Here is a 26,238-nt window from a genome sequence, read left to right on the forward strand (position 1 = left end):
TGGTTAAAACTCTCTTGTTGCTGGTGAGGAACCTCTGAGTAAGAGGCCACGGGGGTAATAGAGGCTCTGATTGACACCACCTTATTGGTAAAATAAAATAAAAACAATTCACAGTCATCATTACTTCCAGCTGAGGCACAAGGAGGGGTTGGGTGTACCAGCTGATCCACAGTCTTAAACAGAAACCTGGGATTGTGTTTATGTGTAGTAATGAGTTCAGAAAAATAGTGTGTTCTCGCATCCTTAACCATGTTATTGTAGTTAATTAATAAATCCTTCAGACTGAGGTAATGGACATGGAGACTGTATTTTTTCCATCTGCGCTCTGCTTTCCTGCATTCCCTTTTTAGGCTGCGAATGCTGTCATTTATCCAGGGTTGCTTACTAGCTTTAGACGTAGGCCTAACCTTTAGAGGAGCAGTAATATTTAGTGACGACAAGCAGATATGATTGAAGTGATCGACCAGATTGTTGGTGTTGGAATCAGACAGGTGTTGGCTTTGGCTCTGAAAGAATGCGCAAAACTTTGAAACACTTTGTTCATTAAAGATGCGAGAACACACGGAGCTTGGTGAGGCGGCATGAGTAACAGGCGAATCGCAGCTAAAAACAATACATCTGTGGTCAGATATGGTCATGTCCACTAATGCCACAGAGGAAATGCTGACACCCAGGGTAAAAACCAAGTCCAGTGTATGACCACGGTTATGGGTTTGCCCTTTGACATGTTGCTTGAAGTTAAAAGAAATAGCCATATTTAAAAAGTCAGTTACATTTACATTGGTAGGGTCATCAACATGAATATTAAAATCGCCACAAAGAACAATTCTGTCATAATTTAAAACCAGAGTAGAAAAAATTCAGGAAGTTCTGATAAAAATCCTCCAGGCGGTTTTGGGGGGCAATAAATTATAACAAATACGATAGGTTGCAGCCCTCCAACTTTAAGAGCAAGAACTTCAAAGGAGTTAAATTCATCACAGCGTACTTGATGACATTTAAAATTGTTCCTATACACGTTCACTAGCCCATCCCCCCCACCCCCCAATAGGTATGAGAAAGGAGGAAGGAGGGGGTAAAAGAACAACGCTCGTCAAAGCTTGTAACCTTTGAATTGCTGGGTTAAGCTATTCTGTGCCATTACATCATATTTCCATGCATGATCAATTATAGCTGAAATAAACACACACACACACACACACACACACTTCACTACTCATTACTAGAACAAATATGTAGCGAAGCACAGTGAAAATTTACTTAATGGGAACATTTTACAAGGCCAAGGCCATTAACAGACACACTTTAAATCAAAACTGTAACAGTGTACTTACTCATTGAGGGTAGCCTCTCGGGGCAAACTTGCGAGGGGAGGTAAGTGAAGTCCTCAGGGAGGTATGTGGTGGGAGGAGCATCACTCTCGCTCATGTTGAAGTCATAGGGATAATCTGGAATCACACACACACACACACACACACACACACACACACACACACACACACACGTATCAACAACCCCATCAGCGTAAACTTAATCCCATCTTTATCGGCATGAGTTGCGCTCTATTGTCTTGCATCAATGCTTTTTATCTTTTCACCTCTTTCACTGCTGCCTAAGCTCTGTGCACTATACACATGCATGAGTCACCAACAGTGAGACTGGGGCAGACTGTACAGCAGCAGCTCTTTTTATTGACTTTCTTTATTTAACCAGGGTGGAAACTGGATTCGTGTCCATACAACTGCATTTATGAAAAAAACTGCATATGAGCTCTGCATTTAGTGTGTATGTTTTTACCTGTGCCATTGATGCTGTAAGCCCCTCTCACCACCTGCTCCAGAACCTGAGCCCCAATGTTCTTCACGTTATCTCTGATCTGGATCCCTCTGGCTTGGACCATGAACACGTACTCATTTACTGTAGACGGGGGGGCAGAGAGTCAAGACATTTTATTCCTGGACACACTGTAAAAGTCACAAGCGCTTAGACTGAAAGAGACAAAACTGAACTAAAGCAGTGAGGGTTAGCAGCTTAAAACAGTACTTCCTCAGGCATAAAATAACCCACAATAGTGGATACAATACAAACATTTAAAGAAATAAAAATAAAACCCCAAACGAAAGTCCTTATCTGAGTTTACAATTTGTAAACTCATGACCAATATCCTCCTCTCTTCTTTGTTCTTTCTTGTTTTAGAAACAATACCCAGATCTGAGTAAGATAAACTTGGAGTGGAAGCAAGTTAATACCTGCTCTTGTGTAAGCACACTCTTCCACCTGATCTGGACCAAACTGATTTTCTGCCTTTGTGACCTAATATGGGGGATTTTCCTACCACTCATCAAGGGATACATGATGGAGGGGGAGGAAGAGGGAGAAAGACACAACTCAAACTTATTTAAGAACTGAGCAAAGTCATTTGAAATGGTTGGTAGGTGCCTACCTTCTGTGCATAATAACTGAAATGTTTTGCCTTATTATGTTGTACCATTTTCAGTCATTATCTACAGCGCTGTTAGTCATGGACTGTTTGATGTATTAGTTTGTCACAGGGAGAAAAAAAAAACATGGGCACAAAAAGTTTAAGAGTTCTGAAGAAATTGCAGACGTTAAAGTCAAAGAGGAAACACATGCACTTCTGTGAGTCTGCAAAACACCACAATAACCACAATGCCCATCATAAGAGCATGGCTTCATGTTGTACTTTACATTTTTTTATCTATACATTTACATTGATACAAGCCAGACATACACAAAGGAAACAAACAACTAAAAAACAAGAAGTACAATGGCACATTATATGAAAACACATAACATAGGAGGGGAATATATAGTTTCATTATCACTGCCTGTAACCTGTATAGGTGGAACCAAGGTTTGCTGCTCAGTAATGAAACGAATTTCCAGACTTGATTCCAATTCATTACAGAATACTATTTAATTTTGCTCATCATGTCAGCTAGTCGTTTCATACCAGTGAGATTAATAAATTTAAGTAACCATGTTTCTATTGAGAAACATTTTGGCTTACAAATCTGTCACGAGTCTAGTATTTCCCTGTCTTTTCCCTTAGCTGTGTACCCCTATACACCAGCAAGCAAACAACAGAACAAGGACAGAGAAGTCTAATAATTTCTTGAACTGAATGAAACACTTCTGTCTAAAAAGGACTTGACTGCAGGGCAGTGTCACAGCAGCATCAGGATCAAAGTTCCCCACTTGTCGACGACCATGCCAGCAGAGATTAGAGGACATGTTGTCCATTTCAAACATTGATCAGCAATTTCAAACTCCAAAAAAAGTCTGTCCCTTGACTACATCCTCATACCATGTTGGAAATCTCTTATTACAACTGTGCAGTGGATTTGCATGACAGTTACTGTCGGAAACATTGCCAGATACTTCGCTGACTGTGACCTACATGACACCGCAACACAGTGAAACCAGTGAAATGCAGTGGAATAGGGGATGTGGTCTAAGCTTGAGATGCCTCAATCTCAACTCATTCACACGCACCTATATTCTAGCCATAAGTGTGCACTTGCATGAGGATGTGTGCATTAAAAAGGCTGCTTGTTGCTGATCTACTAGAACAGTAACATACACAAGTTTCTGATGTCAACAGACACTAGAGGAATAGACCATTTGTACAAAACTCCAGGAACAACATCCAAGTTCACAAGGGTCACTATTCCAGTTTCTTTATTTGGAGCAGCAAGCCAGCACAACGCTGCCACACTGATGGAAATCTGCCTTAGTGAATCTATATCCGACTGCACAATCTCTGGCCATTAATCCAATCAGCGTTTATCTTAAAGCAATCCCAATATGATCTACACCCTTCTATGAACGCACGTAGATGTGTGTCTGTGTACATGCTGGTGTACGCGTGCGTAATAGTGCTGAACTCGAAATCCACGGGATGCAATTTGTCATTAGTAATTGTATTACAGTTTCTATCACATTCATCTTGTTTTATACAAACTGCCTGGCTTGCAGGACTAGAGACTTGAGGCTAAGCGGTAACTGAAATCAATGTTCTCATTTTACCTCTGCAACACGCAAATATTACAGTTCAGCTGAAGCAAATTTGCAATGGATAATGATGATAAAAAAGGAAAACAATAACACAGACTAGATCCTGCTCAAACTCACTGTAACACAGTGGAGAAGTGGCTGAACAGACACACGTAAACGCATGCAAACACAAATCCACACACACACACACACACACACACACACACACACACACACACACACACACACACACACACACACACTGCCCCTCTGACTTCAGAGGTGCCATATGATGGAAAAATGCTAAGAGGCTTCTGGAGAGTGGTCCAGTCCTGCAGGCACCAATATACTTTGACATGATGGTGTCGCCTCCTCATGCCTGCCAAATGTATTGTGATATATTATCTATGCATTATCCCTACCAGGACAAATCCAGGGCGCGGTACTTGTGCAGTACCACGCTGAGCTGAGCCGCTTCGACACCTACACACCTCTGTTCAAAAAGTCAGTTGTTGGGCTCTTTCCAGACACAGATGGAGAGTGTGAACACTTGATCTACTGTATACAATGCAGTGGGCATACAATTCCTTTGTCATCAAACATACGCCCTGGAGACTGGAGTATTGGTTAGTGCCAAGGTATTCGAGGCCACAAACCGTGACAAACGCAATTAGACACGACAGATCTGGAGTTTAGAGGAAGTTAACGTTGTGGGCTACAACACAAGCGGTGGACGTTTAAGCAAGGGGATGCACACACACATAGCATTCTGATGGGTCACTGGCAAGAGACGTCACATGCATACACATAACAAACATGTAGACTACATGGACCCCCCTCAACCATCCCCTCACTGCTCCTTATCACACCACAAAACCCCCCACTGTAACCTATCAGGCATGACAGGAGACCTTGAATGACCTTGTCCTCTATTGCGCTCACAGAACACGCTGTCCGTTTGCCAAGCCTGGTCCAACTCACTCTCTCCCCCCCTCTTCCCACATATCTGTCCTTCCCTCTATCTTCCCTCTTCATCTCTTTGTGCTGCTGTCTCTGTGTAATGTGGTTTGTATCAGTTTCTGTCAAGCCCGTTTGTTCCTATCGTTTAAGTAAACAATCGGAATGATGGATTGCAGGCTAATGAGGGAAAATTCCAGGCACAGAACCTTGCCTCATATTGTACTGTATCTGAGGATAATAAAAAAAAGAAAAAGCCAACAAACAAGCAAAAAAGGAAATGCACACAGACCCCCCCACCCCACCACCACCACCACCCTGCCTAGTCTCTGAAAGGCAATTAACTGCACATTGATAGCTCAGCAGTGGGAGGTGATCGGTCCCGTTCTGGTAGCTCCCTGATAAGAGTTGAAACAAAGGCTGTTTTTTCTCCCAGCAGTAATAGTTTCATGCATGCGCGCGCGCACACACACACACACACACACACACACACACACACACACCTCTTTCAGGGTCATTTTTACTGCCACTGCATCAGTGACGCCTACACAGCATGCATAAAAGACACCCAGGAAGTAGGGCACTATGGGCGCACACACATCATTCCTAAGTGAATGCTGAATGTGTATTATGTCAGTGTAAATGCTGAATTAATGACACCATCAGTAGTGTAACACTCTAAATTGGCCATACATGATTAAGCAGCCCATTTCAATACCTTACTGGAAAGCAAGCAGCCGGTAAGTCAAAACATTAGCACTAAATCCCTCACAATTAACAGGAACGACGACCGTAATTTGAGTTTATTGATCTATTGAGGATGTGTTGGATTGACATGAGATGGTGATGGATTATATATTTCTGATTGGATGTGGGCCGATTTGTTTAAGCACAAGTGTGTTTTTTTTTTAACCATTACTGGAGCTCAATGACGGGACTGAATTACCTCCTTCGACACCACCCGATGCCGAGAAACCCTGGGGCTGTGGTGGACCAATACCAACAGGCGCAGCAGCCTCTCGGTCAATACACAAACACACACTTACATACACAGTGGGCAAAGCCATGTGTTACCATGGCAATTATATATGTCCTTTATACTGACCTATTTATAAGTTTGAGAATAAAAAAAAAGCCCTGCTATTATTAGACATTTACCGTAAAACTTTGATTAATAGCCTGGCCTTTTATTTTCTAAAATCACTGAATTGACCCTGCCTTTATGTGAGAAATGGGACAGGCCTTTAATTCCTCTTGCACTATGCTACTATGAAACAGTTTATTTATTTCAAACAGAATATTGCTTGTATATATTGTATATCGCTGATTTTATTCTGATTCTTTTGATCTTACAAAGTAAAAGGAAATTAATAATCAAGGAACGGACACATTCGGACTTAACGTGCGCTTCAAAAAGCACTTTTTTCTCCCCTTTTCACCTCTTGTACCATGCAGGTTACACCAGTAAATTTATATGAATTAGACTTTGGGTTGTTTCCATTAAATGAACTGAATGATTGAATTGTGGAGAATCTAACCAATCTAATGAAGTGTAGCATGTCCATACTGACATATTGATCATACTTTTAAACATTAATATTTGTATGCACTATCTAAGCAGCTTAGAAGCAGCTAAAGCAGGTGACCCTACAGGGTTTAAGAGGTTTTATACATCCAAAGAGCCTCTATAAAAACCAGACCAGGCGTTTAATTTGTCAAAATGTCTTCCCACACCAGGCCAGTAAAGAGGGTAAGTGGCTATTTGGGACTTGGCCGTTTCTGTTCTGGTTTTTTGGTGAGTGGTTCACAACGCGATGCCTGCATGGGAGGGGGTTAGTATGTCACTCAGACACAAGCGCAGATAACTAAACTCACATCCTGTTTGTTCACCACCATCAAATCACTCAAAACCACTCGACAAATACACAGACAGACAGACAGACACACACTCACACACACACCTTCAAGAAACACTTGTTTCCTTTTACCTCGTGTTTGTGTGACTCATTAAATTCCAATATGATGTTGTATTGGGTTGTGGGCTGTTATGTAGCATTTCAGAGCCGGACAATGACCGCTGGCTGAGTTCATCTGATTTTGTGAAAATTCTCTTCAGGGAATATTGTCCTACTCAGGAAGTCTGCACAGCTGTGGTATTTATAAGTATATCAGTTGCTGATTAGATGCCATTTCTACTACTGCTGTATGTGGTAACAGATACATTTGTGTTCAGTTTCACTTAGTCTCTTATCTTTGGCCTTATTTATGTATTTCTCGTCCTTGTGACTTGCCATCTCCTCCCCTTCCTTGTCCAATCCTGTTGTCATGGGTAACTTCAGGTTATGTAATTAGCAGTGTTTAATGCTTTCCTGAATGGCCATTCTGTGCACACCTATAGAGACATATGCAAGGGCCAAAAGTTGCTGCATCCTCTTTGGGGAAAAATACACATCAAAGGGAGGGAAAAGTAAAAGTGCAACAACTGGTTGTGACTGTGCTACAAAAATGTGTTCTGTCATTGGTTCTCACATTGTGCTCACTTTGTAAATGGATGCCCTGTAACAATTATTTAAATACTAATACTCATAAAAGACAAAACTACCCATAGCAGTTTGGGAAAATAACTTAAAAGATAAGAAGACAAAAAGATGAATTATCCATTCTCATTCTTGCTCATGTCTGCAGGTCTTTCCCAATTTTTATGCTCGTGGTCACTGAACAGAAGGAAGCATCTCAATACAAGTTGGTGAAAGTATATATGCGACGGCTATTGTTATTAACATCTGCATACCTTGTTTTTAACAGAGCGCATAACCTTTAATAACACAAGCACATCTGACAAAATTGTAATTTCTAAATTTTTCCCCCGGAAATGTACAACTTTAACCTCAGAGTTTTTTCTCGGAATATTACCCCCCCTTCCCTGTAATTTAACAATTTTTTTAACCCACAATGGCCTGATACGCCGTAGTAGCAAATATTGGTTACTTTTACTTGATAAATAATTTTAACAATTCATCAATTATAATAATTTCTATACATTATTTTTCCATTGATCTGTAATCATTTCAATGCTAATTGTAATGTCATCTACAATCGGCATTGAAATGTAATCAAATACGTGTTTTGTTACTGTAACACAAACTCCAAACCTTTGTTTTCTCTACTCTTATGGTACTTGAAGAATGCAGACGGCTTAATACACATAACCCTACTATCCACCTGTTGTTTACTGCTTATATCAACATATAATATACTGCATTTGTTGGGTCACACAAACAACCCTGTTCTACACCTTTGCTTAATTTGCATGGTACATGTATAGCCTGCCATTATAACACTTCATGGAAAGTCTCTTTCTCTCGGTTTGTCATGTGATACTCCCAATTAGTTATTAATAGGAAGGTCACGCTCACATTCTATGGATTAGTTTGGTGTTCCAGTCAGGGATCAGCTCAGCTGTCGAAACCTGTACATGGTCCAAAGTTGACCACAGGAAGGAAGAAGATGGATGGATGGATGTATTAAAGGGATCCTACTGTGCTTTTTCATATCTTACGGCATATCTATAATGTTACAAAGTCAGATGTTCCTGTTAAACATGACTAAAGCTATAAATAATGGAGGTAAAAGTATTTAAAAGAAATCCCTGTGAGCCAAATCTCAGATATGCCCCTGTTCTGAATGCTTCATTTTAAGCATTTTTTTCTACCAGCGGCTTGGTATGATGTCATTTTGAGCCAGATTTCCATATATGATCATTTGCTCCAGGCCCACGCCCACAAAGGAAAATGCAGCCCCATCCCTGCGGCAACCTGGTAAACACATAAGACAATGGTCAATCAGAAGACAGTGGGCTTTGGGGGTGGGGGGTCTCAAAGAGACAGGAGCATCTACAGCTTGTTTCAGGCAGATGCTGAAATGAAGGCCTGCATGAAGTGCCAGTATAAGATAGAAAATTCTTTTTTGAACTTTGAATCATGCAAAGCTGCCATAGAGGAGTCACATAATTACAATATAGGGCTGGAAATGCAGTATAATAGGTCTCCTGTAATGGTGACATACTAACACTGGCCAAGTGGAGTTTTGGGACCATCTGAGCATGTAAAAATGTAATTTTGCTTTGTGAATCCATTTTCTCAACTCAGAGAAACACACCGACATGAACACAAGAGGACAATATTAGTCCAAGTGCTAGTTATGGTCACATGACGCTCTGTCATAAGTGAATCATGAGGCTTTTTCCCCAAACCCACAGCTGCACTGCACACACACACCACACCCAAGATGCCTGAAAATAACTGTGTGGGGAACTACAATGTCAGGAAAACCAAGATGAATGCACCCAGCCGTCATTAACAAGAACCCTCGTCATGTGTACAGGAATTCAAAAAAATGTTCCCAAGAGCTCCAATCCCCAAATGGACTGTAGGACATGAACAGACTGGCTGGCTGACGGGAAACAAAGAAGAGAAAGCAAGAGTCCATGACGGCAAAAAAAAAACAAAAAACATGAAATACTAATAATAAGATTCTCAGAGCAGATGTCTCTTTGACAGGCTGAGTAATCTTCATTTACTGCAACAGAAATGACGTCCGCACTTTTCACAGTCTCTGGCATCCTGCCCACTTCCTGAGAGCATCCACCCCTTGTATTCCCATCCCCCTCTTCTCTGCTTCCACTTCCTCTTTGCCGGTCAATTTCATTCATTCATCCATCCTCCATCTCCTAAATCTTGCTCTTCTTTGCCATCTCTCTACTCTGTATCAGGGTTAAACACCTGTGCTCATGACACCTACAATTTTGTGAGCAAAACGTTCACTCTAGCAATTCATGCCAACTTCTTGCATGAATTTCCTGTGTATGGCTTGCAAAAGTGGTGAAACTACCGTAGGGGCATGTTCTCTAAAATCCCTGTGTCAATGGAGAAAAGACTGAACAAATCGAATCAGGTAAAACAGGTTTGAGAAATTTAGGTACTTCCCTGCACTCTTTATGACGCGAGATGCTGCTTTAATCACTGCTTTTTGTTCATCCACAAACTAAACGGATATAAATATACAGTAAAACAACTGTGCACATATCTACACACATACATCCACAAAACACACACGTGCACATTGTGCTCACACAGTTCACTACATTTTCATTTTCTAGATTATCTCTATCTATACTCGAGTGATTACACAATCTAGGGCCACCGTCTCCAAACATTTCACTGTCAAAAGGTCAGCATGCACCTGTAGGTGTAACAGTGATTGAAGTGATTAATGCTTCGGTTCATTGAGAAAGCAAGCAAACTTCCACATCATTGGGTAAGTAAAGATTTAGGTAAGATAAGAATTTCAATTTCTGTACACAGTAAAATGATGAACAAAAGTTAGAAAAATATCCTGTAAATATTGAGACAGTATCGTCTAAAGGCTTTACAAATACTGAGATTTTTTGAAGTTACATCATGAAACCCGTATTTCACAATTTCTTTGACGGGAACAAAAGGGAGCTATATTTAAAAAGTTGACATTTTGACACAGTCATTTATAGACTGAGTAAGAGCAAGTCAAGACCCAGATCAATTAATGCTGGTAGAGAGACTTTTTCTGTGTTGGAAATCGATGTCTGAGTGACCAAAACCACTGCTACACCTGTGAAGCTGAACTTGGTGATTTTGGAAATAATTCCATGTGAAAAGAGCACATATGAAAATACTGACCTAGGTTTAAACCCTCTGTATAAAGTCTAAAGAGGGAGGTGACAGACTTGTACCTATTTAGATCAGCCAAAACAATAATTAACAGCAACAATGCAGAGTCAAAGAAGATGAGTAAAATACTAAACTATCATTTGTGAGCACCCCCCACCCGCCCCGGACCGTGATGCATGAACAGTTAACTGCTGCCCTGCACTTTTCAGAATTATACATCACTAGTTTGTTTTTATCTATGGGTACAGCTGCTTCTATTTCAAAAAAGAAGAGGGCCCAACTACACATGCCATTTTCACACCTTCTTTACCGTTTACATATATTGTTAGTGTCAAACTCTTCTACTTACAGATATTTCCTTCTTTCTTAACCTCTCAGCTTTAAGGCTGTTTTGGTCTGCCCTGGTTAATCAATGACGCTAATCGATTGATTAACCTCCAGATAGAGAGAAAACAGCACTGCTATCTTAGCTGAGAAATGCAGCAGTGTAAGGAGTGTCTGATACACGTAAATACCAAAGATAGAAGAAAAGGAGCGGAGCTGATAACACTCATTTAGAAGAGATCTAATAATGCGCTATTATGTTCAGTGTAAGGGGAAACTATGGAAAATGTAACGTGGGAGGTAACAAAACCTCTCTCAAATAACATCACACTCAGACACAGTATACAGTGACACATGCCAGCAGGGACAGCATGGGGTCTAGTTCGAGTTCATTTTTGGTCTTGCACTAGTCACTCCTCAGCTCCTCCATCTGCTCTACTGTTCCAAGTGTGTGTGTGTGTGTGTGTGTCTGTCCGTTTGTGTGCATGTGTGACCCTCCCCTGAGTCACAGTGTATGCCGAGCCACTACATGGCAGAGAAACACAGGGACCAGACGTGATGAGGGGAATTACATAAACGACACAGCGATGCCAGGACCCCTTGTTTTCGTTCTGCTGCAAGCAAATACTGGAAAACAGATCTGAGGGAGTGAAAGTGAGAGGAGGAGAGTGGGAGACAGACAGACTGTTTATTTGCACGTGTGTGTTGGCTTATTTTTTCCTCTATTCTACTGCTGCCTGTATACTTTTCTGGGTGGATAAGAGAATATGTGAAGGTGGATGGGTTATTTCTCTCACTGTGGACTCATTCACGCCAATATCAAAAGTCAGTTTATCCTATAGGCCCTAACTTTGGGGTATTATTAGTGCTTTTATGGGAATATAGGGTAAAGAAGAAAGAGGTATATCGTGGGGTACACAATTTTAGGGAGGCAACAGAGATTAACAAGAGTGAGAAGTTGTGGGAAAGTTCCTTTATTTGGCAAAGAGCTGATATAGCCAGGTCTCCAGAGTGTGACCACAAATCTGTCAAGTGCGCCCCCAAAAATTGTTGGTCATACTGGTGCACCTAACATTTCGCATTAGAATTTTTCAGTTCATCCGTATATGTGTGTTTTTCCCAAAAACTCATTCGCGGAAGAAGGTGAGAACCAATCAAAAGCAGAGAAGTGGTGCTGGATTTATACTCCTGCGGTGACTTAAGTTAATGGTGATAACTATGGCGTTGGCAATGCACGTACCCATTTATACTTGTGCGTTGGTGTCTGTGGGCACAGTAATGTCCGGCTGCGGACTGCAGCACCGCTCACGCCACGCCCCCCATCCCCTTGCTCACGCCACGCACCCTGAGCTACAGTCCGCAGCCCAGACTCTTCTCGTCTGTGGCGCTCTGCAATTACAGTGGCCAAAACGCTAGATTAGCGGTGGGGTTTCTATGTTCCACTGTCTTGACTTCTGCCAGTGCCGGTTTAGCCCTACCCCAACTTCAATGGTGGTGAAATAATAACTGAGCGGCTCTTCTAGACTTTCCAAATCTTATCGTCACAATGGATAAAATTCTGATAATGACACGAGTCGTTTCGTGGGGGTTGTGATGCTCAAAATTAAGTATCCACCGTTTTACAATTGCTTGTTTGGCCACTACTAAAACCGGCTTCAAAGAACGGAGCAGTTCCTGGGAGCTCGGAGGAAATCCCGATACTACAAAGCCGACCAATCACAGTTTTTGCGTGTCTGCGACGTGTAGTTACTACAGGCACACTTTTGAGTCATTTGAATTTTCAGTTTGTCAAGCACATAAAATTCAATTACTTTTTAAGTTTTGTTTTACAATAATTTGGCCAAAGTTTTGGCCATTTTTTGTTTGAGATGTATTTCAAATAAAGACAAACATTTGCCTGTAGGTGTTCCCATTTACAATTTACATGACCATCAATGTGGTCAATTGCAATCGCAAAAAGTGCCTGAAAGCCCTTAAAAAACAGAACTCTGTTCTGCCTGAGGTGCTATCTGTGTGATATTAAGGAGTCAGCTGCTACAGTAGATGATATATACACATATAAGTGTTGCAAGTGTTGCTAAATTAAAATTTGTTTTTCAAAATTAAAGCAGCTATACTCAATATTTTTAACGTGGACACACTGTCAATGTGAAAGGAGTTGCTTATCACCTGAATCTGCAGCTCCTATCGGCTTTATGGCGAGTTGCAGTTGTTTAGCGGTGCAGCCTGCAACTTTACTGTTTTGGTTCACTCTTAGTGCTCTCTCTCTGCCGCAGCAGGCAGCTATTTTGAGCGAAAAAGCCTTAAGAATATTTATACACTACCTGCTGAACACCAAATGGCAGACAGACACTTAGCAACTAGCTGGATGAACATAGTGTAGCATTTTTTGCATAATATGCAGCCACTGGAGGAAAAAAAAGAAAATGTGAAAATCTTCAGCATCAACTTTAGAGGATACATACACACAAGGACGCTAGAGTTGGGTATCGTTTAAAATTTAACTATACCAGTACCAAAATCAGTACCTTTAAAGTGATACAGATACCAATAAGGAGTACTTCATTCGATACCTTTCATAAAACGCCACCTGATGAAGCCGTAGTAGTTGATTGGTAGCCTATTATTATTTTTATTGTTGTTACTGACGAGAAAGGTTATCTATTTAGTTTTTTTCTTGTTTCAAATAACTGTTGCATTAAAGCACTGGGAAATTTTATCAGATCGCTCCTCATCCTAATTAGTTCATCCTCACAGGTATATTATATGGTGAGAGAATACAGCTTGCAATTTGTTTTATATTTGAATGAGAGATGAGTCGAATAATTTAGTGAACAAATAACTTGTGGGAAACAAATTTAAGGTAATTTTTTGATACGTGTGTTGAAAGTAGCCTAAAGAATGGACAATTATTTTAACTTTCGATCAATAAACTGAATTGAAAGATCCCCGCCAGTGATTTTTTCTTCATTGGCGAGTCACAAACCTCCTCCAAAAACGTCATTCATAATATAAAACAAGTAAGGAGTCTGTTTGAAGTCACTAAACTACAGGTAGTAGGAAAAGTGAGGCTGCACGTCCAGCTGAGTAAAATCAGCTAATCGCTACTGAGCCACAAAAGCATGTAATTGATGTGATGGACTGCAGCGACTGATCGGTGACAAGTGATGTGAATAGCAAATAAAAATGTACAGAGAAGTGTTAAATGATACCAGAATATGAAACCAACGGAAAGCCAAGCTTGTGGTGATAAACTTTCACTGAAGTCAAGCCAGCCTCCACTTCGAAAACGACAGTCAAGCCAGCCCTCGCGCTGTTTTGCGATGCGTGTTTTTTCTAGGCATTACGGTAACATCGTGTCGCAGCACATTTCAAAATAAAAGTGAGCTTCTGCTGAACATAATGCAATTGATGTGGCAGAAACGATTGAATAAATAAATAAATGCTTAAGACACCACAAGAATGTGAACTGTAATTTCAAATAACTACATCAGATTGCTCTGATATTGACAGAGGGTCTCCCTGAGGTGGTCTGCTGTGACTTTGAAGTGAAATGAGTTAGTGGAAACAGGTTTTCTTTTAACATGAGTTCGAATCTTGGCTGAATGCAGTATGCTTTCTGTGAGACTAATATTTTCTTTGGATTCTTGTGGTGTCTTAAGCATTTATTTATTTATTCAATAAAACAGCGCGAGGGCTGGCTTGACTGTCGTTTTCGAAGTGGAGGCTGGCTTGACTTCAGTAAACTTTCAACAGTGACAAACATGCCTGAGACCGCAGCCAAGGTGAGTGGCTGTTAAAATAACCCATGGACTCGGCGGTGCAGGCCTTTTTTTTATTTTATTTTTTTTTTTTAATACAGTTTATGGAGCAGGCACATAAGATGGAAAAAAAGGCATGCTCTTCTCTTTCTTTGGGTGAGTTGGTTGCGTGTTTGGCTACAAGCAAAACCATACAAATAGTATTTTTATGCCGCAATCTGGTTACAATAAGTATCGAATGAAGTACTGGTTTGACTGAAGACGTTTCGATTCTACTTGATACTGGGCTGTTTCGGTATTGCTACTCGATACCATAAAAGGTATCGAGTAGCAATACCTAATACCTAAGGGACGCTCATGATGTGCAATGAGGATCTACGATTTGGATTCTTGTCCTGTTGGGTGGTTTTCCAGTGGCTCTTGGCTGCTCTAGTAAGTGTGCCTCCATGTGGTGATAACCCCCCCGCTGCCCCTGCTGCTGCTGCTGCTGCTCTCTGTGCCCATTTGATTGCATTTATTTTTTACGTGTGTGGAGAAGAACTGAAACTGCAGGTTTCATCACTCGGCTCCTGCCAAATGCAACCATACTGCAGTTCATTAAATCAACTCAAGATTAATTTCAGTCTCTTGCCCTCTCCGCTTCCAATCTCGCCACAGCTTCTCAGATTTTGTCTCGATTTAAAGCATATGGGGTTAATTGCTATATGAGTATATACACATGTTTAAAGTTCCTGAACCCCCCCCCCTTACAGTAAGTGAGACAGTTGTGGTGTTGGGCCACACAGAGCCGGTGAGTAGTAATTCACTCACCTCTGCAGTACCCTGACCGCTCCTTTCTGCCAGCCCATTTCCGCTTGCTTTTATATTTGGCAGATGTCCAGAACATTCTTGTGTTATTGCAGTGCACAGGGAGTACCTAATGATACCCCCCACTCTCAGACACACACCACACCATACTGCCTTTGCCTATTTTCTCCAGCTCGCTCTATTGTCCTACCCCCCACTCTCCCAAGCAGAAAGATAGTCTCTTCACAGCTGGAGGTTACTCCTGTTGACTGAACAAATGGGCCAAAGCAGGCAGCTAGTCTGCCACACTGCCACAGAAGCTACATACAGTTGAACAAGACGCAGACAGCCCACACATGCAAGCAAGGACCTGTATGGCTGCTGTGCCTTAATGCTACAGTTCCAGTAATTACAGAAATGGCATTACGGTTTCCACACCTAAAATCACCGTGAGACACTAGGTAACTTGGGTAATCACACCACTGCTAAATAAAACCTTATTCTGCTTAAGAAAAAAATAGCTCTCAAGTGCCTGTGGCAAAATATAGTAGTAGGAATAGTATAGGCTATGTAATACATCTCCCAGTACTGCATTGTATTACACTATTAGATATTTGTCTATGTATTAATAGGAAAACAAACTTAGAACTTGTGCAGGCTTGGTAGCTACAGTTGGTGCAGTGAATATTTCATGAGGAAGACCGGATTTGTTGCTTTAATGCACTGAGGGTTGTGCAAACAACTCAAAGTGGTTGTAAATTGATTAATAAATTTCAGATTTAAGCTACAAACTAATTAATTTGAAATGGAAAAAACACGTTTTAAAAGACAGGCTGGCGGTAAATTAAATTTACCGTGCATGCAAGAAATGAGGTGACAGCAGGGCTTGACGCGCAGTTTAAAATTTGAACCGGTTGCAGATGGCATCATGCAGATGAGGAATACTGAATGCACTTGTAAGAATGTAGTGTAAACAGGAAGGTCTTTCCCAGTGACGAAGAAGTAAAAAGAAAAAACTTTTTTGTCAAGTCTTTACAATCCATTAGAAATTAATTTATGTTTCTCAACATAAAGTGTGTTAAAAACTACATAATGAAGCTATGTAGGTTCTGTGCGGACTGTTTTGCTGCCATGGACAACCTAAGGTGTTGATCCAGATTCCTGAGAGAATAAGGCAAGTGTGTGTTAGGAGGCGGTGTCATGAGATCAACATTGTCAGTTGACTGACAACTGCATCAAATTATGTAGTATACTGAAAGAGTTACCTCTATACTGGCCCTGAAGAGACCCCTTCCGAATGCAATTCCGATGTGAGAGATGGGGGACAAAATCCACAGTCAAAAGTTAAGCTAATATAAGGCTTCAGCAGACCGAGTTAGCCAAATCAAGCAGGTATTTAACAAAGATCCAGTCTTTTTAGTAGCACATTTCCTCTTTGTGTTATTATCCCTCCTCAGTGGCTTAGCAAGGAAACACTGTTCAGGAAGAGGGAATTTCAAGCTAAAAAAAGATAGATTGCTGACCCTCATATCAGCTGCACCTTAAGATAAGAATGTATTTTTCCATTGAACAAAAACTGTACCCCCATCACTTACATTAAAATCACTTCACTTAAAATCTAACTTTTAATGAATGAATGAAATAAAATTCTAGACATTGTGTACACGGTAAACTCAAGTGCATCCAGTTATTTAAGGCCTTCACATCACTGTGTTTGTTGAAGGTGTTTAATGTTTCCTGTTGTTGCTATAACTTTTTTTTTGCACTTGACAGCATTGATTTGGTGTCTGAGACAAGCATCCCAGGACTCACAGGGAAGGCAACAAGGGTATCCACAAAGAAACAATTGCGGAGAAACATGTGCATCTATTTATTCCAGCATCTTTAGTTCTTTGAATATTCCCATGTGCAGTCAACTAGTGTACCTTTTTTAAGGTCACATTGAACATCAGCAACTTAAATCTGCTGTGCTACTAATACACATATCCTTAAGAGTATTTAAAAAGTGCTTTAAGGGAATATATATATTTTTCTGCAAATAACTGTCCACTTGAAAATGGTGTGTAAAGTCTATATGGAAATAAGATGGTTCCCGGTGCCTGTCAGAAATAATGTTTAGATAGCGTGTATTTGCTTCCATTATCCATCTCCACTCGTCATCAACATTGTTATCAACGTTTGTGTTTGGATTATGCCTCACTGGCATCATCACTTCTGTTCACCAGCTTGTCACAAGGTAGAGTTTAACTGACCTCACACACATGACCAATGTATCCACGGTAACAGTCACAATAACAAAGGGAGGCCCAGACCCGGTTAACAAAGACAGGGATTCTCCTCAGGGCGATTGGGTTACATAAATGATTAGTGCCTGAACACAAGACTTCAGTCTGACTCACATGTCTTCATCTAAACACTGGTACACCTCCACCCCCGTCACCTCTACTGCACACAGCTCCACCATCTGTCCGTGGTCAAATTTCCAGACTACAGGGTTTGGACGTGTGTCATCTTACAGACAACAGTATAAGAAATTAAGACTAGAGTTGCTATTAGGGTTGGGTGATGTCTACAAAATTGCTACAAACATGATGCCGGCTTAACATAGTGATGTCTGTCAGCTATCGCCGATGGCCTATGGCATTGTCTATCGGCCCAACCCTAGTTGCTATGTGGGCAGGGATCACCAACGATTGCTATATCTTTCTATAGGTAGGTCAAACCGACTTGAAGTGCAGTTATTACAGGAACTTACCAGGTTTAGGGAAGCTGGTGTTAGTAAAATATACATTGAGGAAGCTGGAAGTCTGTGTGAAACTACAGCAACACAGTGTCTGAAGATTAAACACCATCAAGCATGAGGTTAGGTAGGTGAGCACACAACAATCATTGTTAGAAGAAATAAAGTAATGCTATAATTTTCAACTTGGGAGTTAGGAACCAAAAGTCTGATATAATTATTTAACTGAACTAAGAGGGGAAATGGATTAACGGTTAACTGAACTTTGCCTATCAATTCCTGACAGTCATCACTTTAGCAGGGTTGAGAAACCAAGAGTAATGTGCCCGGATTGTATCACTGTTTGAATATAGCTTAGAAGATAGTTGATCACCTTCACAAAATATTTATTGAACCAAGACAAACTCTATGAACTTGTATGAGGGTATGCCCAACTTTACTAAAGAGGCAGGGTGTGTTGATTGATACCCAGGTTTCTTTTTTTTTATTTTTATACACATGTAGGCCTAAATACGATCGATTAATTTATTCTGCCTTCAATGAATGAATGGTAACTTAAGTGCATCCAGTTATTTAGGGCCTTCACGTCACTGTGTTTGATGTTTCCTGTTGTTGCTATAAGGAATTTAATGTTTGAATTATATTCTGTCATGGACAACAGTGATGCCAATCCAGTCAGCAGGAGACTTGTATGATGTTTGCTTAAACACGCAATGGAGTTGAAGTGAAGTGAACCTCAATAGATCTGCGTGGATAGCATGTTTTCCCATTTTAGGTCAGACTAATCCCTTGTTTACAGGTATTGCCTACGGCAGGATTATGAATATCCACAAATATAAACTGAACTGTCTTGAAAACACTGAATAAAAGTGATTTCTTCTACAAGCTAGGTGTTCCGACAAAAGCAGGGATTCTGTGTCTCTTGTCTTCCGCATTCATAGGCAAAGGAATGTTTTAGATTTGACAGTGTCACAATCAAAACAGTTCTCTAATCCATGTCCTTTTCTGGGGTGATGCTCAGTGTTCCTGCATATTCTTGTAAAACATATTTGGACTGTAGAGAAGGTGTGTGTGTGTGTGTGTGTGTGTGTGTGTGTGTGTGTGTGTGTGTGTGTGTGTGTGTGTGTGTGTGTGAGAGAGATGGGGGATAGTGGGTAGGGTATCACATGGTCAATGAAAGGTTCTAAAAGGATTGCTCATGCCTCTGACTGACTCACAAGGTGCAATGAACTCCCCACTCTATTGATGTTTAACTAAATTCCTTTGTTAATAGAGTATTTAGAGTCACATGTCCTTGGACTGTACAGGAAAGTGACAGACTACTACAGCAGGAAGATTTACACAAGTGTAAAAGGTCTAGACGGACGCAGGAATAACAATTATGACGTGCTTATTTAAGTAATGGGGAGAGAGCTGTTTTGATCTGTCAGTAGTAAAGAGAAAGAAAAATCTGGCATTCTTTAAAAAGGTATTTAGACTAGACATAACTTTTACTTAAGGGTCCCCTTTACAGTGCACAGATGTTGTGCACAGACAGAGACTCTGACCCAACTGACTGTAATAACTGTATCTTTGGGGTTTGTTGACACCCCAATCATCATAGGAATAAGGATGGCATGTTTCTGTGGTTGCTGTGACAATGAAAATAAAAGAGTCAGTCCTGGATGGGAACAAGCCCTCGGGGAACCATGGCAACTGCAGTGAAAATGTCAAACGCCAGACTTGAGCGCTCCAGCAAAAGGAATTTCAGTGACTGAACTCCTGTGCTGTTTTCTATGTTTTCCTTTCATTCTGATTTTATACAGTTTTCTATTCGTTATTACCAAACTAGAGATGTGACCATTTTGAAATGGCTGAAGAACTTAGAAGAAGGTGCATAATTTATCACTATGAAGCACTCTTGTTTATTCACAATGGGCTCTATCTGAGGCAGCCTGGCACCAAGTTAATATTTCACCCTGCCCCTTAGCCTCTGGAAATTAGCCTTAAGGGGCTGGCTGGAATAAGCTAAATGGATGGATCAATTAAGCAGCAGAAGGGGGGGGGGGCATTACAGTGGACTTGAGATGGATGGCTTTTAGAGTGCCAGAGAAGCTCTACTGCATTAACACAAGCGAAGTGTCAGCACAGAAGCAGCATGACCACAAAGCACACATGGGCACAACTGCTACCACAGACACCAACCTGTACTTTCCAGACACTAGTATACACATATATACACACTCACTTCCCACTGCATTGTACAGACACCAGTGCTACCACAGCAAGGGGATTGTGTTGTCTGAGTTTGGACAATTCCGAGCACATGATGGTGCCACCAAACACCACCAGTGTTATAAATTGTGATAGCTATAAACCTGTGAAGAAAGCCAATTTTATAAGAGAGGCATGTAGTTAATAGTGAGGTTATCCTACCAGTGGTGCAAAGAACAGAGATAAAATGTTATTCATTTATCAGTCAGTGCAGACTTAATTAATCCATCTAGACTGATGAACAAATGTTCTATGTGTAATAAGTTTAACACGTCTTTCTCCTCAAAGCCAGTGATTTGCCCCATTAAGCCGGTAAGGGGAACAGGTTAGCATCTAAGCAATGCTGCCACACATGCATGATAATCTAGGCTAAATCTAGCAACATGTGGACTCCATTTCCTGCTAATGCAAAACACTAAACTGCATAGCAGCAAACATAATCTGTCTGATATTTACAAGCTCCTACCTTCTTTAATACCACTCCAACCCAAGTGGCACTTTATACCCAAATTAGGATTCAAATGTTTCTGGGGAAAGGCAGCCACTTGTTATTTTGGCAAGTCGGCTATGCAGGAAGTGGCTCCACAAACTAATAGACATAGAAGCAAAAACCTGCTCCTCCTGCTAGTCTCCACAAATTAATAAGGTAGGGTGCATTCAACATTCAATTACCTATCCTAAATTTGAATGGAAAAATATACTGATATTTTGCTCTTAATAATAACAGTATCACTGTACAAGTAGTCTGCAATTTGCAACATATTGAAAGAAAATCAACTAATGTGTCGCACTGTGTACCAAAATATACGACACACACACACACAATATAATTGACTATTAACTTAACATAATAAACTGTCAAAAGGCTGACCTGTCAAAAAGCAGAACACACCTCTGAATCATTATCCCAAGAGAACCTATTGCGACAGTAGTGCGTGAGTTCATAATGTATTGTAGGAGACTGTATCAAGGTGCACCTCAATATAAGTTATTTAATCACAAATTATTTATTTCTGTCACACCTCTAATTTACATCACATTTAAAGTCTTCACAAATCATATTTCATAATTTAAAGCAAAAGACGGACATACTGTATACAGTTAGAAAATATAAATTTGTCAGCAGTTTTATATTTTGTGATATTCATTTTATGATAACATACTCTCTACACCAATTATTTTATTGTCACAGTGCACTTATTATTCCCTGTTTACATGTCAGTCATATTCTTAAAAGCCTCAAAATAAGAGCCAGACATAATTGCACTGGGCAGCAGAGAGTATGTATATTATTAGTTATCCTCTGAAACCTGAAGACATGCAATCTGCAGATATACAGTTATTTCCTTACTGTAAGATCAGGAGGTGTGTTCACGTCAGAAGACTTTGGCTATCATTTGCTTCCAAGATATGTACTTACTGGCATACACTGTGAAACAACCTGAAAGACACTGTCAAGTATCAGCGCTGGCTGCAGAAGGCCACACCTAGACACTCCTAGGCGGGGGGAGTAACAAAAATGTTACTAATGCTACCTCTCAATGAGATCACCTGATTAAATAAAGGTTGTATATAAATGAGAGAACATCTTGTGGCAGAATGGTGTTCATCCCTCCAATAGAGCACTGAAGCCGTTCTGGAGGCTCGTGGTGGGTTGATTCTATAGTAAGACACTCTATGTTGATTTTTCCTTTAATGTGTCACCCATCTGTACAGTATTACATACACATGCCCTAGATCCAAACACATACACACACATTGCCATTCAGATGGGAGGCTGAGCCCGGTCTCCAGAGACAAAGGGAAGCACCTGTCTTCCTTGCTCTTGTGTGTGTGTGTGTGTGTGCGCGCATCTGTGTTCAAACCTATAAATAGAGCCTGTGTCTTCCCTAGCTCTCGCTCCAGTGGGATCGTCTCATGTTTTAATTAAATAAACTGCTGCAATCAGGCCCAGCTGTGCCCTGCATTCCCAGCCTGCATCAGTCAGCATCCATGCTCAGGGGCAACATAGAGGCTGGGGTGTCAGTGCATGCGAGTACACAGAGACAGAGAAACCAACAGAGAGAGAGAGACAGAGAACTGGACTAAGCTGTGAAATTGGGGCATTCTGCACCGAAGCCACCTGGGTATCACAGGAAGCCCTGCTCAGGTGTTCTGGATGGGTTCCCCGACGTGTAAATCAGCAGAAGGAAAGGAGCTCGGCTCATCTCTTTCATCCTTCCCTCTCCATTTGCCCCTCTTTTCCATCTTTCGGTGTCTTCGTTTTACACTGAATTATTATGCTAATTCTTTGCAGTGTCACCTCCTATATGATCCCTTTCAGCAAGTCCGTTCACCCGCAAAGTGCAGCTGCCATCATACAATGATATATTTAACACGTGTGTCCAGTACTCCCCATTTGATAAGATGTACTGCATAGTCCAATGCTATAGGAGACCCTATGGGAGTGTTATATTGATGTATGGACATTAGCTCAGACTAAGGCCATGTGGAAGATGTCCCAGTGAGGCTGCAGTTTGTCAGATAACAATTAAGAGTAGCCAACAAAGGCAGTAACATCAACAAAGCACTCAATACTCAAAACATCCCAACAGACTACAGCATCTTGCATGTCTGACGCTTTTTTTATCTCTCAAACTTATCTATACTTCTTAGTCTCTGTTCTCCACAGCACTGATGGGTCCAAGAGGAGATCAACACTAAAGATGATGAATTCTGCTGGGGATGGTTAAATTGACTGCTAATGTTGTACAGTGTTTTAAAATGTTTTTTGTTAACTGGCCACATTTGCAGAGCTGTTTATCTCGGTCTGACAAGATGTGACTCACTGGTGCATCTCTGACCACAGGATGTGAAACCTCAGCCTAATGTCCATGCATCAATATAACTACCAGGGAATCATACCACCTTGCGTGGTACTAAAAAATTGGAACAATTCCAATTAAGCACCATCCCCCAACTCCCACCAACAGGCACCCCAAGTGTAAAGGACTAAACTGTAGCTTTTAGTAACAGCAGCAGAAGCAGCCTAGCTCCTGGTTACCATCTATAATTAATGGACTGGTGCTGCTGGTCCTTGTTCTGTTTCTGAGCTAACCCCCAGTAAAACAGCCCTACAATGGTCAACACTCAGGAGGATGCATATGGCCAAGTGCAGCTCTCAGTCAGTTACCAGGCGCCATCAATACTTGAGCAGGTAAAAATAGTGAAAAAGTGAATGAAGGATTCTTTTTATCCTGGTAGTTCAAAAATGAATTTGTTCCACAATTAGAGGAATCATTGCTCTCCGCTATTCAGGCTATTCCTGTCAGTAATGTGTCCTCCAATGAAAATAGATTACATTATAGATTCCGTTGTCCACAGAAGATAAAAAGCGTGAATGGATCAATACCCATTTTGATGAATAAGAGACCAGCTTTCTCTTTCATGTTTTAGAAAAACTACACTTGTATGCCGTAAACACCATTTCACTCATCCAGTTACCCCCTACTCCAACTATGACAGGCTCTAATGTTTGGCAGTGAAAGGCCCTCACCTACTGATTGTAAATATGTTGGAAATTAAAATGTTTTTCACTTTCGTCTGTCACATATAACATTGGTTTGTCGATGCATTTGTGCTCAGATAAATGACTTATGCTTCTTGGTGTGGATTATTTTGAATTGGAGCAGATGTTTTAAGGAGGCCCAACATTTCCGAGCATGCCTATTCAGCAAGCACAACAGGATATCCAACCAACGGTGGCTTAAGCAGTAAGTAGGAAAAGGCCCCAGTAGCCAACTTTTAATTGCGCCTTAGTTTCTTCGAACATTTGCTTATGATCTTACCTCTTCTGTTGCCCAAAATAGAAGACTATAGGCAACAATGTTAGTGCTGGCATGTTAGTGTATGGCATATTCATTAGTGTACTTAAATCCACTCAGTGGAAAGTTATAACAGATCCTGTTGGCACCCCAAGTTTAAAGGACTAAACTGTAGCTTTTAGTAACAGCAGCAGAAGCTGCCTAGTCAAGGGCAGAGCCCGGTTAAAGTCCTATGCATCGCAATAACCTCTGCCCATTTACCTGTAATAAAGTGACTGATGTTAGGGCATCCCAGGGGTAATAATGATTTAAACAGCAATCATGATTGGCCCAATAGGCTGATAGCATAAGTGGACCATGGCCTAAGCTAGAAGGCCTTCAAGGAGGGATGGGTGAGACCGCAGATACTAAAGAAGACTGAGACACACAAGTCCGCACACACATTCAGTGAGAGAGCCATACAAAAGGAGAAGGGAGGGGATGATGAGACACATTAATGAATTAATGATTGAAGGGATTCAGGACATGTGATATTACACAACTGCATGACTTGCTGACAGGTAATGGTGTAAGGAACGATTTGTTTGTCAGGGATCTCTATGCTCAGGTTGACTTCACAAAATGCAATTTAGGCCTATGAATCCATGACTCATAACCTGACCTTTACCCCCCCCCCCAAAAAAAAAGTCAGACAGGGTGATAACTTCGACCATTCTATGGACAAAATCAACGCCAAAATATATTAGCCTGTGGCCCCAGTTGTTACTATAAGCATTATAATCATAGTTGTTAGGCCTGCTAACATCAGCTCGATTAAAGTAGCCATGATGCTTATCAGTAGCACTATTATTATCATCATAGGCAGGTACACGGATATTATAGGATTTAGCTCCAGCATCCAGCTGAGTCTCATCGATTGGGAGAGATCAAGGCTCAGCAGAGGCGCATGGCCCCCTTCCGCTTGTCTACTCCCAATACAGTACACTCCCAATCGCAAGCCGAGCTGTCACACATGATACAAAAAACCTCAATTCATCCTACAGTCCGAGTATTTAAAACAATAGCATCTGTTTCCTTTGACTTACCGATTCCGGGGGCGGAATAGATGAAATATAATGCGGAGGTGGACAGTGAAAAGAGGAATAAAAGCCCAAGGAATGACCTTCTCCGGAACCGCAAATGTGTCGGCATTATACAGGCAGCAGAAGCACACACACACACACACAGGCACGTTTGTGTGTCTACAACGACGATAGACCAGTTCCGATGTGCCCAGATGCCAGATCCAGAAGTCCGCGAACAGATTGGGTTAAATGAGCCGAGGAGGGTGGCCGGGTCTGCAGTAACGTTGAGGAACCAGGCGACTAGGAAGTCAGACTATTTCCGCGGCAGGTCGAGCACAGAAGGGTTCCTCCAGTATTCAGTGAAGGAGACACCCAAATCCTGTTCCTGAGAGGATGATTTCGGTTTTTACTTGGTGAGAATGTCGAAACGGCTGACAATGATAGCGCAGTTTAAACGTAGCCTGATAGTTTCAGTGAGAGACCATAATTCGCCTCACACACTACGTCGCAGATGGTGTTTGGCCGCCCCTGCGCTTTGCCTGCCTGCCGACTAGCCCTGTGAATGGGGCAGCCCCTCCGCAAAATGAGCAATACCTAAAGTGGGCGTTAACGGTGTTCAACAAACAAGTACGTGCTCAAAACGTTCAATGACGTAACCTGTCGACCCAAAAATTCATAGCAACACAGCCACTTTAACAACCTTCGCGACACCGTCTGCATATGGAAAAAACATAATGATAAGCAGGGTTGGGGAGTAACGGATTACGTGTAACGGCGTTAGGTAATCAAGATACAAAAATAACGCAACTGTATTCCGTTACAGTACAG

The 26,238-nt window shown here is 41.2% G+C and overlaps 1 protein-coding gene across 1 annotated transcript in view; it reads right to left on the reverse strand.

The window, feature by feature from the left end:
• b4galt5 (UDP-Gal:betaGlcNAc beta 1,4- galactosyltransferase, polypeptide 5) overlaps positions 1-26,024 on the reverse strand; it is a 90,566-nt gene extending 64,542 nt beyond the window's left edge. The window contains exons 1-3 of the mRNA XM_046057618.1: positions 25,432-26,024; positions 1,798-1,917; positions 1,335-1,448 (exon numbers count right to left, since the gene is read on the reverse strand). Of these exons, the coding sequence (XP_045913574.1) occupies positions 1,335-1,448; positions 1,798-1,917; positions 25,432-25,537 (340 nt within the window). The 5' untranslated portion in view covers positions 25,538-26,024. The remainder of the gene's footprint in view (positions 1-1,334; positions 1,449-1,797; positions 1,918-25,431) is intronic.
• Positions 26,025-26,238: the final 214 nt, after the last annotated feature.

The sequence above is a fragment of the Micropterus dolomieu genome, linkage group LG08 (genome assembly GCF_021292245.1).
Source record: "Micropterus dolomieu isolate WLL.071019.BEF.003 ecotype Adirondacks linkage group LG08, ASM2129224v1, whole genome shotgun sequence".
Taxonomy (NCBI): Eukaryota; Metazoa; Chordata; class Actinopteri; order Centrarchiformes; family Centrarchidae; genus Micropterus; species Micropterus dolomieu.